Source organism: Artemia franciscana, chromosome 1 (genome assembly GCF_032884065.1).
Source record: "Artemia franciscana chromosome 1, ASM3288406v1, whole genome shotgun sequence".
Taxonomy (NCBI): domain Eukaryota; kingdom Metazoa; phylum Arthropoda; class Branchiopoda; order Anostraca; family Artemiidae; genus Artemia; species Artemia franciscana.
This window is the reverse complement of record NC_088863.1, coordinates 49,874,701-49,891,988: the sequence shown is the minus strand read 5'-3', so window position 1 is coordinate 49,891,988 and position 17,288 is coordinate 49,874,701. Positions and strand designations below refer to the sequence as shown.

General features: G+C 35.6%; 1 protein-coding gene across 1 annotated transcript in view; it reads right to left on the bottom strand.

The window, feature by feature from the left end:
- LOC136030992 (uncharacterized) overlaps nucleotides 1-17,288 on the bottom strand; it is a 193,069-nt gene that overhangs the window by 25,830 nt on the left and 149,951 nt on the right. The window contains exon 14 of the mRNA XM_065710155.1: nucleotides 12,195-12,389. Coding sequence (XP_065566227.1) covers nucleotides 12,195-12,389 — 195 coding nt within the window. The remainder of the gene's footprint in view (nucleotides 1-12,194; nucleotides 12,390-17,288) is intronic.

Genomic DNA, 17,288 nt, shown 5'->3' with positions numbered 1-17,288 from the left:
GAAATGAAAAGCCTACCCAAGCCACACCGTGACGTAAGGTTAGACAGCTCATTCCAATTCTCTGGATCAGAATCCGTTTCAGAGCAACTACTCATGCTCACTAACAACATAAACAGTATAAAAATCAATCATAAGACGCTAGCAGATTCACTGCAACCTGACAACCTTAAATTTTCAGTGAAAGAATTACTTGAGGACCTCATGTTGGCTAAGATCTCTACCCAGGTAAATAAGGCATTGATTAAAATGAAAGAGGAAAAGGCATTCATGGAACATGATGTCAATATCTCTTCAGATAAGCTGGATGCAATCAAGTAGGATGAGTATACTGGCCTCAATCTAGATCTTAGCAATCTGGTGGATAAATGAAAGCCGTAACAAACGCATAATTTCTATTGAATCTTCTTTGGCTACTTTAGAGTCATCCATGAAAGACTCTGAAAGCTGTTTAAGGCCTATGCAGTCTAACCTGGGAAGATTAAATGACCGTTTTGAACAGATGGCTTGGAGCAACCAAATTATTGTCTTTGGGGTAAAAGAAGATGGCTCCATTAAAAACACTGAAAGCCGATTCATGTCACGGTGTGCAGGGAAATCTCCTGGCATACCAATTACCCACTCTGATGTTGTATCAGCCAAAAGAATTGGGCAACCATCTGCCGAACCCAGACCCTTGGTTGTAAAATTTTGCAATTTGCGAGTTTGTTAACTGCTTCTTAGATAAAAGAAGGATTCGAAAGGATCTGGGATACTATTTATGCAGGTGATATCCTGTATAAAACCCAATCAGGAAGAGTGGTTAAGTTCAATGATGAGAATGAAATTGATTTGTGTGCTGCAAATGCAGGAAACTAAAGTGATGGATTTGGATTTATTTTGTTATAGCACATTGAATTGTTTCTGTACGACTTTACTTTATGATCTTACAAAGTTCCTCTATTATTCTTTACTGTCTTCACATTATTTTCACTGGTGCCGCATTATACGTTGGAATAATAAATTGAATGATATGTGCCTTTCCACTAATATTTCTTTATTTTTGTTTGTGATCCCATCACCTTCAAGTACGCTACAAATGCAGTAAACTAAATTGATGGATTTGAGTTTATTTTATTATATATAGTGAATGGCTTCTGTAGGAATTTACTTTATGATGTTATAATCTCCCCTATTATTTTTTTCTTTCTTTAAGTAATTTGGACTGGTGCCACATTATACTTTGGGTGAGTACTTTGAATGACATGTGCCTTCCCACAGATATTTCTATGTGTTTGTAAGGGGTCCTATCAAATTCATATAGCCTGTATTTCTATCATATCTTTGTCATGTAAAAATGTTTGAGAATGTGAGTTCATTTCCCCAGTTGAATAATTCTCTGTTAAAAAATCCATATTTTGAGGACCCTTCTACAGATAGTGAGAGGTCTGATAAAGTCTTAAATAACCTTGTACTGTCTTTCCTCTACTTATTATGATGTTTATGAATATGTTACAAAAATTGCACCATCAAAGTCTACTAAGGAATCCTTGAATGTGTTTTCTCTAAACATTCAGGGACTGAAGTCTAAATGGGATGGTACATTTGCTCTATTAGGTGATTCCCAGCTGTCCTCTTACCATGTAATTAGACTGTATGAGACATGGTTGAGTGATGTGGAGGAAATTTCTATTGTTCCCTATGAGGATACAAAGCAATATATGCACCTAGAAAGTCTACAAAATGTTCTGGTGATATTACCATGTTTGTGTTAAGTCATCTGAAATACGTGAGAAGACCAGACCTTGAGTATTTTTTTTCATAAGTTGCAAATAGTCGTGACATTTGTTCTGTTGTTATTCAATTATTAGATACTGATATAGAATGTAAGTTTGTTGGTTTGTTTTATAAACCCCTCCTTATCCTTCAGATCTTTTTTCTCTGTCCCTTGATCATTTTCTCGCCCAGCTTGATAGCTTCTTTTAAATAAATATGTCTTTTGGTTGATTTGATATTAAGCTGCTGCAGCTTGAAGGAGATTAGGGAGTATTTTTTTTAGACTCTAATATCTAATGGTGTACTTCCATCTACATTATTCCCAACTCGGTGTCTTAAAGCTAGAAATTCTGCGACTTTAATTCATAGTATTTTTATTCTATGCGTTTTCAAAATCCTTTTCTTGCTGGTATACTTGTTTTGATCTTTCTGACCAGTTCCCTATTTTCTTGTCACTTCATGGCATGAGAAGGTCTGTTTCATCTAGTAATCATGGAACTACTAAGAACTCTGTTGCACCCACTCGAGCTTATTCTAAACTAATATTTATATCTTCAGCAGAGAGCTTTTCTTGTGTGATTGCGGGAGTATTTCGGAGGTGAAAGATGTGGCTCATGCAGATTGTAAGATTTACAGCTCGGTTTAAGTATTGGGTGGATAAAACGATTCTGGTGGTGAAGCCTATTAAAAAATTACAGCCGAGGGTCCCCTGGCTGACTACCGGGCTTGTACAGTGCATATTAAATAAAGCAAGAATATATATGCAGGCCTAAGGGAGTGATGAGCCGTCCGATAACGAGAGTTATAAGCGTTATAAGAATCACCCCACTACTCTCATTCGTGTATCAAAGAAACGATATTTTCTTCTCAGGATTGACGAATGTCACGGAGATCTTAACCAAGTTTGGTCTATCACCAATGAGGCCATCCTAGTTCTCAACAGAAGAAGCTGTTAATACATTCAATAAGTTCTTTTTAGATTTACCTGTTCCCCCAGTTTTGCCTGAGCCAGCGGTTGGTTCACCATTTGTTGTGGAATCTTTATTCATAATTCCTTGCACTCCAGAAGAAGTCAATAGGGTGATTTCTAGCTTTAATAATTCCAGGGGTGAGGTTGCAAGTGGATTGTTGTTAATCCACTTAACAACAATCCACTAACAGTGAGGTTGCAAGTGGATTTTCACAGCTTTGTTGTGAAAAAAGCGGCTTCGACAATATATCTGCCAGTGTCACATATTTTCAACCTATCGGTCCCTTCTGGTTATGCTCCAGAAGCTGATAAAATTGCAAGAGTCGTGCCTCTCCACAAGAAAGATGACCCATCTTAGATATCAAATTATAGGCCTATTTCTCTACTGCCTGTTTTCTCAAAAATTCTTGAAAAGTTGATATATATCAGACTTGTACGATTTTTTCAGTAAGTTAAGTGTGATTATGGCAGCCCCGTATTATCCGACTCTCAGTTTGGCTTCAGAAATGGATTCTCCCCGGAGTACGCTCTAAGTGATGCAATTGAGTTTATAAGACGGAACCTTGATATCGGACTTCCTGTCCGATATCTACGTAATCGGTATTTTTGCAGATTTTTCCGAAGCTTTCGACATGGTCAACCATCCGTTATTGTTGCGAAAATTAGAAAGGTATGGAATAAGAGAAGTTCCATTCCAGTGGCATGAATCATATTTTTCAGATCGTTATTAGTATGTAGAGATCGATGCCATCAAATTGCACTGTCTGCCTGTAAGAAGTGGAGTTCCCAGGGGTCAATTCTGGGTCCGCTACTGTTTCTTCTTTTCATCAACTACCTCATAGAAACTGGTATATCAGAGAAAGTGCGATTCGTGATCTTTGCCAATGACACAAACATATTTGTTTGCGCTGGAAATGAGGCAAGCGTAACATCATTAGCACGGAGGGTTATCCATAAAGTTAGCTCGCGGTGCCTCACAAACAAAATGGTTATTAATGCGTCTAAAAGTGGTACAGTAATGTTTACAGCGGGTCATTGCTCCCTGGTTGTTTTTCCTTGTATATTGAATTTGTACTTTGAAAATATCCTTATTCCACAAACTCGGGTTTGTTTTTGCATTCTAACCTTTCTTATAAGCCTCATCTTTCCTATCTCCAGAGTCCAGGGTATTCTTTCTCGCCAGATTGGTGTCTTCCACAGAGTTCAAACCCTCCTTCCCACTGAGGTACTGTATTATGAGGTACTTCCAACTGAATTATGCGTTTTTCAATTCACACTTTCTTGTTATTGTTCTGTTTGGGGTGTGGCATGCTCTTCTCTACTAACTACTATAAGACGACTCCAGAATAAAGCTGTGAAAGCTTCCTCCAAGTGTTTGGACTTCCTCCAAGATACACCTCAGTTGATTCGTATAATGGTACTGGTATTAATAAATTTGATTACCTGGTAAAAAAAAACCGTCTCCTCCTAGCTCATAAATTTTTACATTGTTCCCTTTCTACAAGCCTGTGTAGTTTTCAAACAGTTCGTGGTAACGAACTGTAGTAAGGACCGACCCGGCTCAATAGTAACCAAAACTCTAAAAAATTGAATTTTGATACCAATAGCTACATCAAAAGAATTACATTTTAATGCTGATTTTAAATATATAAGTTTCATCAAGTTTAGTCTTACCCATCAAAAGTTACCCGCCTGAGAAAATTTGCCATATTTAGGAAAATAGGGGAAAACACCCCTTAAAAGTCATAAGATCTTAACGAAAATGACACCATCAGATTCAGCGTATCAGAGAATCTTACTGTAGAAGTTTCAAGCTCCTATCTACAAAAATGTGGAATTTTGTATTTTTTGCCAGAAGACAAATCACGGGTGCGTGTTTATTTGTTTGTTTTTTTTTTTGTTTTTTTTTTCTTTTCCCCAGGGGTCATCGTATCGACCAAGTGGTCCTAGAATGTCGCAAGAGGGATCATTCTAACGAAAATGAAAAGTTCTAGTGCCCTTTTTAAGTGACCCAAAAAATTGGAGGGTATCTAGGCCCCCTCCCACGCTCATGTTTTTCCCAAAGTCAACGCATCACAATTTTGAGATAGCCATTTTGTTCAGCATAGTCGAAAACCATAATAACTATGTCTTTGGGGATGACTTACTCCCCCACAATCCCTGGGGGAGGGGCTGCAAGTTACAAACTTTGACCAGTGTTTACATATAGTAATGGTTAATGGGAAGTGTACAGACGTTTTCAGGGGGATTTTATTCAGGGGGCTGAGGAGAGGGGGCTATGTTGGAGGATCTTTCCTTGGAGGAATCTGTCATGGGGGAAGAAAAATTCAATGACAAGGGCGCAGGATTCTCTAGCATTACTATAAGAAAACAATGAAAAATAAACATGAAAACGTTTTTTCAAATGAAAGGAAGAAGTAGCATTGACACTTAAGACGAACAGAGATTATTACGCATATGAGGGGTTCTAAAAATACTTTAGCATAAAGAGCGAGGTATTTAGGAGGAGATAAATACCTTGCTCCTTATGCTAAAGTATTTTTAGTAATTTCAACTATTTGTTCTACGGCCTTTCTGATTCAGGGGTCATTCTTAAAGAATTGGGACAAAACTTACGATTTAGTGAAAAGAGCGAGGTATTAACAAGGGTACAAACCTCCTCGTATACATAATAAAAATATACGGTTATGAAAGTTTGTTACGTAAGTTAATTCTTAAGTTACGTATATTTTTTACTAATAAAAACGTTCGTTAAAAATTAAAAGTTCTAGTTGCCTTTTTAAGTAACCAAAAAATTCGAGGGCAACTAGGCTTCCTTCTCCACCCCTTATTTCTCAAAATCGTCTGATCAAAACTAAGAGAAAGCCATTTAGCCAAAAAAAGAATTAATATACAAATTTCATTTTAATAATTTAAGTGCGGAGAGCCAAAACCAAACATGCATTAATTCAAAAACGTTCAGAAATTAAATAAAAAAAACTACTTTTTTTAGCTGAAAGTAAGGAGCGACATTAAAACTTAAAACGAACAGAAATTACTCCGTATGTGAAATGAGTTGTCCCCTCCGCAACCCCTCGCTCTTTACGCTAAAGTTTGACTCTTTGCCACAATTCTACTTTTTAAAACAATTAAAAGCTTTAGCGTAAAGAGCGAGGGGTTGCGGAGGGGACAACTCATTTCATATACGGAGTAATTTCTGTTCGTTTTAAGTTTTAATGTCGCTCCTTACTTTCAGCTAAAAAAATTAGTTTTTTTTTTATTTAATTTCAAAAAAGCTCCATCTTCAAATGTTTCCCTTTCCCTTCGTAAGTCCCATCTATCCATTGAACTTCCACTGTTTCGAATTTCTTTCTCCCAGCGTTCCCCAGTTTATCTAGCTACTAAGCTATGAAATTCTCTTCCCTCCGATATTTCGTGTGGGAGGTTTTTTCCGATATTGTTTAATTCTGCTTGTGGATTTTTCAGACTGTAGTTAGATTTCTATATTTTGGTCTTTTCCCTATTTTTATTTATTTCTGCTATTTTCTTTTGTCTTTGTTCACAAGTTTTGCCACTTTTTGTTATGCATTAATGTATAGCTTTATTTCATAGTAGGTTTTTTTCCACATTTGAAATATTTGATGTATTTATTGGAACCCCAATAAGCTCAGCTTTTTGGGCCACAATATCTGATGCATTTGCTTTTCTTTTTCTTTTACTTTTTCAGTTTTTGTTCTTTATTATTGTATTTGTTTCTTATAATACTAATAATAATTAAATGAAATGAAAATGAACACCTATAATAGAATAAAACTCAATTTTCTATTTCAGTTGTAAAAATTGTTTATTTATTTATTAACAGAGTAGGAAGGTGACATTACGTTGAGCGAATCTTCCACCAAGAAAAAGCAATGTCCTGTATGATTGATAAACGTCTTCCATTTTTGTTTAAAGAGGCAATAAAATACCATCAAGCATGAACTTAAGATGAGAACAAATTATCTTTGCATTGACCATCAATTTTGAAGAATGTTTCTTTTTTTCTTTTTGATTAGCCTGCCAAAAATAATGAATCTAAGCTTCTGTTAATATCATCTTATTGCTGCGTGAAAAATTTTTGATTTACGAGACATTCTAGGAAATTCTCTAGGGCTAGAACATCCGTGTTTAGATATTTGTAATCAGTGGCATAGACATAGATTCAAAGAAAATTTGAACAGACCTCGGCAATTTTTAGAGGTGTAAAAATAGTTTAATTTAAAAAACTATGGTTTTCGAGACTATGTCATTGTTATGGGGGAAAGGAAACTAAAGTCTAAGAGTGAAAAGGGGAGGAATTTAAAGTAACTGAGGGGCAAGTGCCTTCATATATTTGACAATAATTTCAATAAATGAATTCAAAGTAGATAGTGTGGTGATTTAGCCTCAAAAATTCTACAATAATAGAATCAAAAAATTAAAAATGGCTAAAGTGGGATTGCGCATTCGCTCTCCCTGCATGGTACAGCACTCCCCTTAATTTTATTTGTTGTTTTTTTTTACGGGAAGGCCCCTAATAAGTCTAATTTAATCTTTACGAAGCTTTACTGTCGAAGATTTCAGCCCTCTATCAATTAAAATAAGGGTTTTAGTATTTCAAACAGTAGGTTGTACGAAAAGTGCGGTTCAATCCCGCTTTCTAGGGCTATAATGAGGGAAAGATTAAAATGGCTAGGGCATTTTCTGCGGATGAAGAATGACAAATTGCCGAAGATTTTCCTTTTCGGCCATCCGTCTAGGGCTAAGCGGAAAGCAGGTCGTCCACGGTTGGGGTGGGAGGATGTTGTAAAGAAAGATTTAAGGGAAATTAGAACATCCTGGGAGGGTGTAAAGAGGGAGAGTTTAAATAGACTAGGATGAAGAAAAAGCATGCGTAGCTATGTTAGCCTCAGGTGGCTTGGTGCTGCAGTGAGTTCTCAGTATTATTAGTAGAAGTAGTTTTAGTATTTTACCTGAGAAACATTGTCATAAGTACGTGTTTGTCTGTTGTTTTTCCTAAGGGGACTTCCAATCTAAAATGTAGAGTTCTAGCGTGCCTTTTAAGTAACAAGAGTGATCATGCCACACACAGTACTGATTTCAGCCATTTCGTGCCACAAAACAGCAACCTTATTCAAAATAGGGTTAAAATACTATCGAGGGAAATTTTTGTGATACTCATTTGGTTTAAAACCAAAAAAGCTTTTGTTGAAAAACTATCCATAAAAAGCACAAACTCCTGATGATATACCAACGTGCGGTAGCGCATTTGTCCTTGAACATGTATGCAGTTTATGCAAAGTAAACTGTTACTATAGATAGTTATTCGTAAGCTACTTTTGACCAAAGTAGGGACTTAGGGACTTAGTTTATTCACATAGAAGACCATCGGATAGTCCCATGTCAAGGTAGTGTATTTTTCTGTGGTAGGATCTCGAGGTGCCTAAAGCAACAAAAGCATAATTTTAGCCAAAAAAAGTCCAGCCTCCTTTTGAGTAAAGGAATGTATTTGGATTAAATGTATCCATAATACTGAGGGAGTGTATCTTCCTCCTATACTGTGGAACGGTTATGAGCCAAAATGGAAGTTGAAGTTCACAAGTTTATTTCAAAGAGAAGGGAGGGCTAATGAGCATTTTCAAAGAGCAAGGTTTGTCCCAAAAAATCCCAACCCCTTGAAAAATTATTATGTTAAGTCCTGGAATTCCTTTTTGGTATTTATGATCCACCCTATGAGACCTATTTTCATAGATGTAATTTTTTCAGGGATCATTCGTGTTCAATCATTGACTGCAGAAAATAGAGAGAAGTTCTGAATTCAAACAAAGTTCATAGAAATTCTAGTACCCTATTTAAGAAGCCGAAATAATCGCTTCCCGTTTTTTTTTTTTATTTTAGTGCCCTAGATCTTTTTGCTTTTTCACTTTTTGGGCCCAAATCCCCTAAAAAAAATGAATATATAGCCATTTTTATGCAAGGTGCCAAAGAGTCTTTTGAATAAGTTTTTAAGGGCACGCTCCCAGAGTGTGCTGTCCTTTGTTCTGAAGGACATTATTATGAAGTTTATAATTTGCTCACTATAAATAAGTAAGAATGGGACAGATAATAAACTAAAAAATCAAATTACAACAAAACTCAAAGCTCTTGAAACATTTGAAAATTTATTACTAACCTAGGTCTACTTTGTGCAGGCTGGATTTTGACATAAGAAAATTCTTAAAATGAAGAACTGGTCAATTATGAAATTTAAGCTTAGATCCTATTGCATGGTAGATTAGTTATATCAAATATCCAACTCTTGTTTGAAAGTTTCTACTCTTTTTTGAAGTCGTCGGCCGCTACCCGTGAAAGCCACGCTAGTTCCTGAGTCTATCTTTCTGAGTCAAATCATCCAAGAATCAAATCTTACAAATTCTCTTTGGTTCCAAAGTTCAAGTGTCAATGCTGCCGAGCAAAAATGCAGACGTTTCCCCCTACATCATCATTTTTGGATTAATTTGCTCCAAAGCATGCGTCAGAAGTCACTTGTCAATAAAAACTGGTTTTTTGACTAACTTTAAAGGCAAAAAACTTAAAAAACCAGTTCAAGCATCATAACAAGAATATTTAACAAGCTTACCATATTTTTCATATAGCAAATAAAAGGTACAATAAAATCACAATCGAGAGTTGATTAACTTATTCGCTGTAAAACGACCAGCAAGAAACGCTGCAAACACTTTTTTTTCCGAACAGTAGTATGCATAAATGCACTTTCAGACATTTTTGCATGAAATAATATTTGCTTTACCTTGGAAAAAGGAATTCGGAACATTGAAAAAACTGGAAAATGTTCAGCCCCTCGGTGCTCCCACAGTTAGTTACTAATAAAGAATAGATTGTTTCTTAAGTTTGACATTATGATGCAAATTAACTCTTATTCATTTTCGGTTAAACTTCTTTGGTCAAAGTAAGTTATGTTCGTTCTAATTTTGGCGTTATTTTGTCGAAATTTGCTGGTTTTAAGCGGCAAGTTTGCTTTTTTATCAAACAGTTCGTGGTAACGAACTGTAATAAGGAGCGATCCGGCTCAATAGTAACCAAAACTAAAAAAAATTGAATTTTGATATCAATAGTTACATCAAAAGAATTGCATTTTAATGCTGATTTTAAATATATAAGTTTCATCAAGTTTAGTCTTACCCATCAAAAGTTACGAGCCTGAGAAAATTTGCCTTATTTAGGAAAATAGGGGGAAACACCCCCTAAAAGTCGTAGGACCATCAGATTCAGCGTATCAGAGAACCCTACTGTAGAAGTTTCAAGCTCCTATCTACAAAAATGTGGAATTTTATATTTTTTGCCAGAAGACAAATCACGGTTGCGTGTTTATTTGTTTTTTTTTTTGTTTGCTTTTTCCCAGGGGTGATCGTATCGACCAAGTGGTCCTAGAATGTCGCAAGAGGCTCATTCTAACAGAAATGAAAAGTTCTAGTGCCCTTTTTAAGTGACCAAAAAATGGAGGGCATCTAGGCCCCCTCCCACGCTCATTTTTTCCCAAAGTCAACGGATCAAAATTTTGAGATAGCCATTTGGTTCAGCATAGTCAAAAACCCTAATAACTATGTCTTTGGGGATGACTTACCCACAGTCCCTGGGGGAGGGGCTGCAAGTTACAAACTTCGACCAGTGTTTACATATAATAATGGTTATTGGGAAGTGTACAGACGTTTTCAGGGGGATTTTTTTGGTTTTATGGGTAGGGTTGAGGGGAGAGGGCTATGTGGGAGGATCTTTCCTTGGAGAAATATGTCATGGGGGAAGAAAAATTCAAAGAAAAGGGCGCAGGGCGCAGGACGAATCTGGTCACGTTAGAAAAAAACGTCAAATTCAGAGCTTAATATACAATGCTGGGTGTTCGGAGCCTCTCTATTATGGAGTATAATTTGAAAATAACACAACTATACAAGTGATAAAACATATATACCACAACCATAACTCAACTAACGAAAGAACTGCTAAGAGATAACACAACTATAAAGCGAAAACTAACGGGAAAATAAACGAACTAAGAGGTGGAAGGGGCCCAGAGAAAAAATATATTCCTTTTCCAATTTTGAGCCTAACTTCCGCAAAGGAGTAATAATGTCAGAAACCCCTAAATACCGAATTATTTTCTTTCAAACAGTTCGTGGTAACGAACTGTAGTAAGGAGCGACTAGGCTCAATAGTAAACGAAACTTTTAATAATAGAATTTTGATGCTAAAATATACATCAAAAGAATTGGATTTTCATGCTGATTTTAAATATATAAGTTTCATTAAATTTGGTCTTTGTCATCAGAAGTTACGAGCCTGAGAAAATTTGTCTTATTTTAGAAAATAGGGGAAAACATCCCCTAAAAGTCACACAATCTTAACGAAAATCACACCATCGCATTCGGCGTATCAGAGAACCCTATAGCAAAATTTTCAAACTCCTATCTACAAAAAGAGGAATTTCGTATTTTTGCCAGAAGACAAATCATGGGTGCGTGTTTATTTGTTTGTTTTTTTTCCCCAGGGGTCATCGTTTCGACCAAGTGGTCCTAGAATGTTGCAAGAGGGCTCATTCTAACGGAAATGAAAAGTTCTAGTGCCCTTTTTAAGTGACCAAAAAAATTGGAGTGCACCTAGGCCCCCTCCCACGCTCATGTTTTCTCCAAAGTCATCAGATCAAAATGTTGATCTGCTGATCAAAGACAATACATTATGTATATGAGGGGGTACAAACCCCCTCATATACATAATAAAAATTTAAGAATATAAAAGTTTGTTACGTAAGTTAATTCTTAAGTTACGTATATTTTTTACTAATAAAAAAATTCGTTAAAAATTAAATTTTATAGTTTCCTTTTTGTGTAACCGAAAAATTGCATGGCAACTAGGCCTCCTTCCCCATCCCTTATTTCTCAAAATCGTCTGATCAGAACTAAGAGAAAGCCATTTAGCCAAAAAAGGAATTAAAATGTAAATTTCATTTTAATAATTTATGCGTGGAGAGCCAAAATCAAACATGCATTAATTCAAAAACGTTCAGAAATTATATAAAAAAAACTAGTTTTTCTAACTGAAAGTAAGGAGCGACATTAAAACTTAAAACGAACAGAAATTACTCCGTATATGAAATGGGTTGTCCCCTCCGCAATCCCTCGCTCTTTACGCTAAAGCTTTTAATTGTTTTAAAAAGTAGAATTGTGACAAAGAGTCAAACTTTAGCGTAAAGAGCGAGGGATTGCGGAGGGGACAACCCATTTCATATACGGAGTAATTTCTGTTCGTTTTAAGTTTTAATGTCGCTCCTTACTTTCAGTTAGAAAAACTAATTTTTTTTATGTAATTTTCAAGTAAAAATTCCATATTTCAATTTAATAAAAATAAAGAACAATTGAAACTTAAAACGAACGAAAAGTACCCTACACTAGATTACCAATGCTGCGGGTCAAAATTAACTTACCTCAATCACTCTATTTTTTGGCGGTCTACCTCTTTTTCTCCGAAACATGCTATCAAGGAAATTTTCCGGTGATTGACTAGTAGTTTCTTTTGGCAACTCTGATATACTTGCACGTTTTGCATAATCATGCATTTTGAAATGATCAAGCCGACGAAAGGGTTTATCTCCAGACATTATAACTTCTGAACATTCTTCCTGTGAAAAATAAAAAGTGCTAACGATAGTCTGCTTTTGGATCAACTCATGTCACTTTATTTTATAATACTAGTCATCTTTGAAGCATCGCAATTGACTTTTTTTTAGCGAGTGTGTCAAGCACCTTGTCGCTTATAAATGGATAGTAATTGAGCTCCCTATTTTTTTGAAAAACAAAAAAACATCTAGAATTTAGGGACAACACTTCCTACAAATGTGTACAAATATAATTTTTTTTTAATCAATTTGGTACCCTATTTGCTATTCAGTTATCCAAGTCTCAAAAGATTCTACAATAAACCATCAGGTGCATAAAAAGACTAAAGCCTTGTCTTAATTGGTGTAGATGCTTATTTTAATTGGTGAATTTTTTTATTTTTTTTTAGCAATTATCGAAAAGAAACGTAACATAAACACATCCCCATCAAATACCACAGCATGATATGGAGGAGGATTAACCAAACAAATAAAAAAAAATACAAAAAAAACGAAAAACAAAACAAAAAACAACTGAACATAAACCTTAGAAAGGGTAAACACAACTACAACACAACTACCACAACTACTAAACACAACTACCGTTTTACTATTTAAAAACGGTTAAGCACGATTAACCGTTCTATTTTTTTTTAATCATTTTGGTACTGAAGTAATATCCGGTTAAAGGTTGAGAGGGTATTGGTTTGGAAGGAGAGGAAGGCTCTTCTAATCTTATCGTATCTGCTAACAGACAAATGAAGATTTGGCCTTTTTTACTCGTCTTCTCGAAGCCTCTAGAAGACTATTCTAGAAGTCTTCTAGTCGTCGTTATTCGTATATACACGAACGCAAAATCTGCTTTTCAAATGTTATGTATAAGCTTCCTAAGATCGGGAATTCTAATGACCCTTATCACACTAATTAAGACAAGACTTAATAAAACAAAATAATAAATAAAAAAAACACAAAAAAGACAAAATAATAAAAAAAACAGTAATTGGTCCTTAATAAACCCCTTTTGTAGTAAATAGAGCAACACAATTGTACGATTTTTTTAGTTTTGATGAAGTTCACAACTTGTTGTCTTGTATGACTAAAAATAAATAATTAAAATTAGCTCTTTCAATTTTTAACGTAAAAACAATAAATTTTGACTGATACAATATTTCCAAATGCAAAGCAAAATCGCAAAAAAAGGAGGTAAAACATGAAAGGGCTCAAGATGAAAGTTTTATGTATATTCAATGAAGCATAAAATCTTGCCACACAAAATGTTTCAAAAGTAATGCATCAAACAATTAGTGGTAACGACCTGTAAGTAAGGAGCGACCCGGCTCAATAGTGACCAAAACTCTAAAAGACGGAATATTGATACCAATAAATACATAAGAGAATCGGATTTTTATTTTGAATGTAAATGTAAAAGTTTCATCAAGTTTAGTCTTACTCACCAACAGCTACAAGACTGAGAAAATCAGCCTTATTTTCGAAAAAAGCGGGAAATACCCCCTAAAAGTTTAGCCTTACGCATCAAAAGTTACGAGGTTGAGAAAATTTGACCTATTTTCGAAAAAAGGATCCCCTAGAAGTCATAAAATCTTAATGAAAATCACAGCATTAGATTCAGCACATCGGAGAACCCTACTATAGAGATTTCAAGCTGCTATCAACAAAAATGTGGAATTCTGACTTTTTGCCAGAAGAAATATCACAGATGTGTGTTTATTTATTTGTTTATTTTTCCTCAGGGGTGATCGTATCGACCCAGTGGTCCTAGAATGTCGTGAGAGGGCTCATTCAAACGTAAATAAAAAGTTCTAGTGCCTTCTTAAGTGACTGAAAAATTGGAGGGAAACGAGGCCCCCTCCCACACTCATTTTGTCCCAAATTCACAGTCATTTTGTTCAGCATAGTCAAAAAGTCTAATAACTATGTCTCTGAGGACGACTTAATCCCCAACAGTCCCCGGAGGAAGGGTTGCAAGTTGTGAACTTAGCCTATTGTTTACATATACTATTGGCCATTAGAGAATTTACAGACGTTTTCAGGGGGTATTTTTTCTGTTTGGGGGTTTTAGGGGAGGGGTTATATGGGAGGATCTTTCAACAGAGGAATTTTTCATGGGGGAAGAGATTTTTCAATGAAGGGGGCGCTGGTTTTGCCGGCATTACATAAAAAACGATAAGAGATTAAATAAAAAAGCAAGTTTTTCAGCTGAAAGTAAGGAGCAACAATAAAACTTAAACCGAACAGAAATTATTACGTATATGAGGGGTTTTGCTCCCTCGTCAGTATCTCACTGTTTACGCTAAAGTATTTTTTAGTACTTTCAGTACTTTTAGATTTATTTTTACTTTTAGTACTTTTAGACCAGAGCACATTGTATCGAAGGAGTTGTCGTAGAAACTTCAAAAAGGGCTTATTCAATTGGAAATTAAAAGGGTATTTTTAGTAGCAAAAAGTAATTGAGGGCAACTAACACCCCTCTCACACCCACCATTCCCCCAAACACATCCAATCAAAGTTTTTAGATAGACATTTTGTTCAACGTGTTGAACAGTCCAGAAATTATGTCTTTGACGATGACGACCTGCCAGGAATTTTGTATGCCCAGGTTTTAAGTTATGGCCTGTGGGTATATATGGTTTATATAGAAAGGGTGATCGTATACGAAGGGGGCTCATTGGAATGGTAACCAGAAATTCTAGTGTCCTTTCTAAGATTCAGATTGATCGGAGGGTGAATACCCCCCAACCCAACCTCGTATTTTCCCGAAACTCTAGAAATTTTTGAATTTCTGAAATGGCCATTTTTTGTTATAGAAACTTCAAAAACGAATAATTTGATCAGAAATTGAAGGGCTAGTGCCTCTTTTAATAGTCGAAAGTGAATGGAGGGCAACTGAACCCCGCCATCCATTCACCCAAACGCATCCAATCAGAATTTTTAGATAGCCATTTTATACAGCGTAGTTAAAAGATCCAGAAATTATGAATTTGAGGATGAAAACCCCTCTCCTCCCGCAGCCCATCAATTTTAAAAACACATCTGGTCAAAATTTTGAGATAGCCAACTTTGCTTGGCGTAATTGAAAGATCTGGAAGAGATATCTTTGGGGAAGAGACCCCCCCCCCCTCAGAGCCCTCAGCTCTGGGTGCAAGCTAGGAATAACTGAGTGTATTAATTTGGAAAATTCAGGAAATTACAAGGGTTATGATCCAATAGGTAATATTTGCATGCTACCAATACTGCTACAGCTACCACTACTACTACTACTATTAACACACTACTCCATTTACAGCACTAAGAGAAAATTTTAACTAAATGAAAAGACGCTATGTACTGTGCATTGTCAAAATAGCGTATCTCAAGAATTGATTTGGGTATTAAATTGAAACTTTCAGAGAATACTTAAACGGGAAGATAATCTTACCAAAAGGAAATGTATGCATACTACTGCTAATACTACTATTACTGCTGCACTTACTACTGCTACTACTACTTCAATTACTACAAATTATAGGGCTAAGAGCATTGAAATGAAAATTTCAAGAAGTATACGAACATACAGGTTATCAAAAGGACATATCAGCATTGTCATAGCAATGGCTAATTGTATTAAGTTGAAGCTTCCAGGACTTGATGAGAGAGATTTTCACCTGACCAAGAGGCAATAGGTTATTACAACTGCTGCTAGTAGTACTACCGCTATTCAATATTATTACTCGTAATATCAATACTACTACTGTGACTGTTATTACAACAATGCCTAAGGGCGTGAAGATGAATTTTTCAAGAAATTTTGAGGAGGGAAGATGAACTGAATCGGAACACGCCCTGTAGTAGCATCAATGTCTTAGGAATAGATTGGCGTGTGAAGCGGAAACTAAAAGGACTTGTTATGAGGTATCCTGAACTAACCAAAAGAAAATTGCATCCTAATGCTACTGCTTCTACTCATGCTACTTCTACTCTTACTATTACTACTTTTATTACTACTGCTGTCACTAAAGCTTAAGCTACTACAATTAATTCTACTGCTACTACTACTACTACTGCTATTAAAAGTAAGGATATTAAGGCGAAAATTTTGGGATATATATAAACTGTATGGAACTAAATCGAAACACACTATGCCAACACAGGTTGTCAAGCGAACGCATCAGAAACACTTCAGGAATGGTTGATGGTATAAATTAAGCCGAAACTTGCAGTGTGTGTTGAATGCAGATATAACCATTGCTACTGCGCAAGCTAAGGGTATTAAGGTAAAGCTTTTAAGGAATATTTAGAGACGAATGTTGAACTAAATCAAAATGAACAATGAGCATGTGGACTTTCAAAAAGGTGACAAAGAAATATCTGAAGAATAACTTATGTTATTAAGCTAGACCTTTAAGGGTAAGTTGTGGGGTATTTTGAACTATCCAGAAGGCACTACATGTATACTTTTTATATTACCGCTACAGTTAATGTAACTAATGACGCTAAAGGTATTAAGATGAAATTTTTAGGGAATGTTTAGGAGTTTCAATTAAAGGAAAACACTGTATGCATGCAAGATTTCAAAAGGATATATAAGAAATACCATAGGCAGCACCACTCTATAATAGCTAGAAATATTATTGAAACTTTTAAAGGAGCTAATTCAATTCAAAATTCAAAGTACTGGTGTCCTTATTAAGAGCAACAAAACATTGGAGGTAAGCAGCCCTTCTCTCAAGCCCATTAATTTTCCAAGCACATCCAGTCAAAATTTGAGACAAACGTTTTGTTCCGCATAGTAGAACAGTCCAGCAACTATGTCTTTAGGGATATTAGGCATGTCAACCCCCCCAAAATTATGTAATTGGCCTATTATGCTTTAAAACTAAATGTTTCTTTAAAATAAATAAAAAGGTATTGTGTTTATGCTAGCCA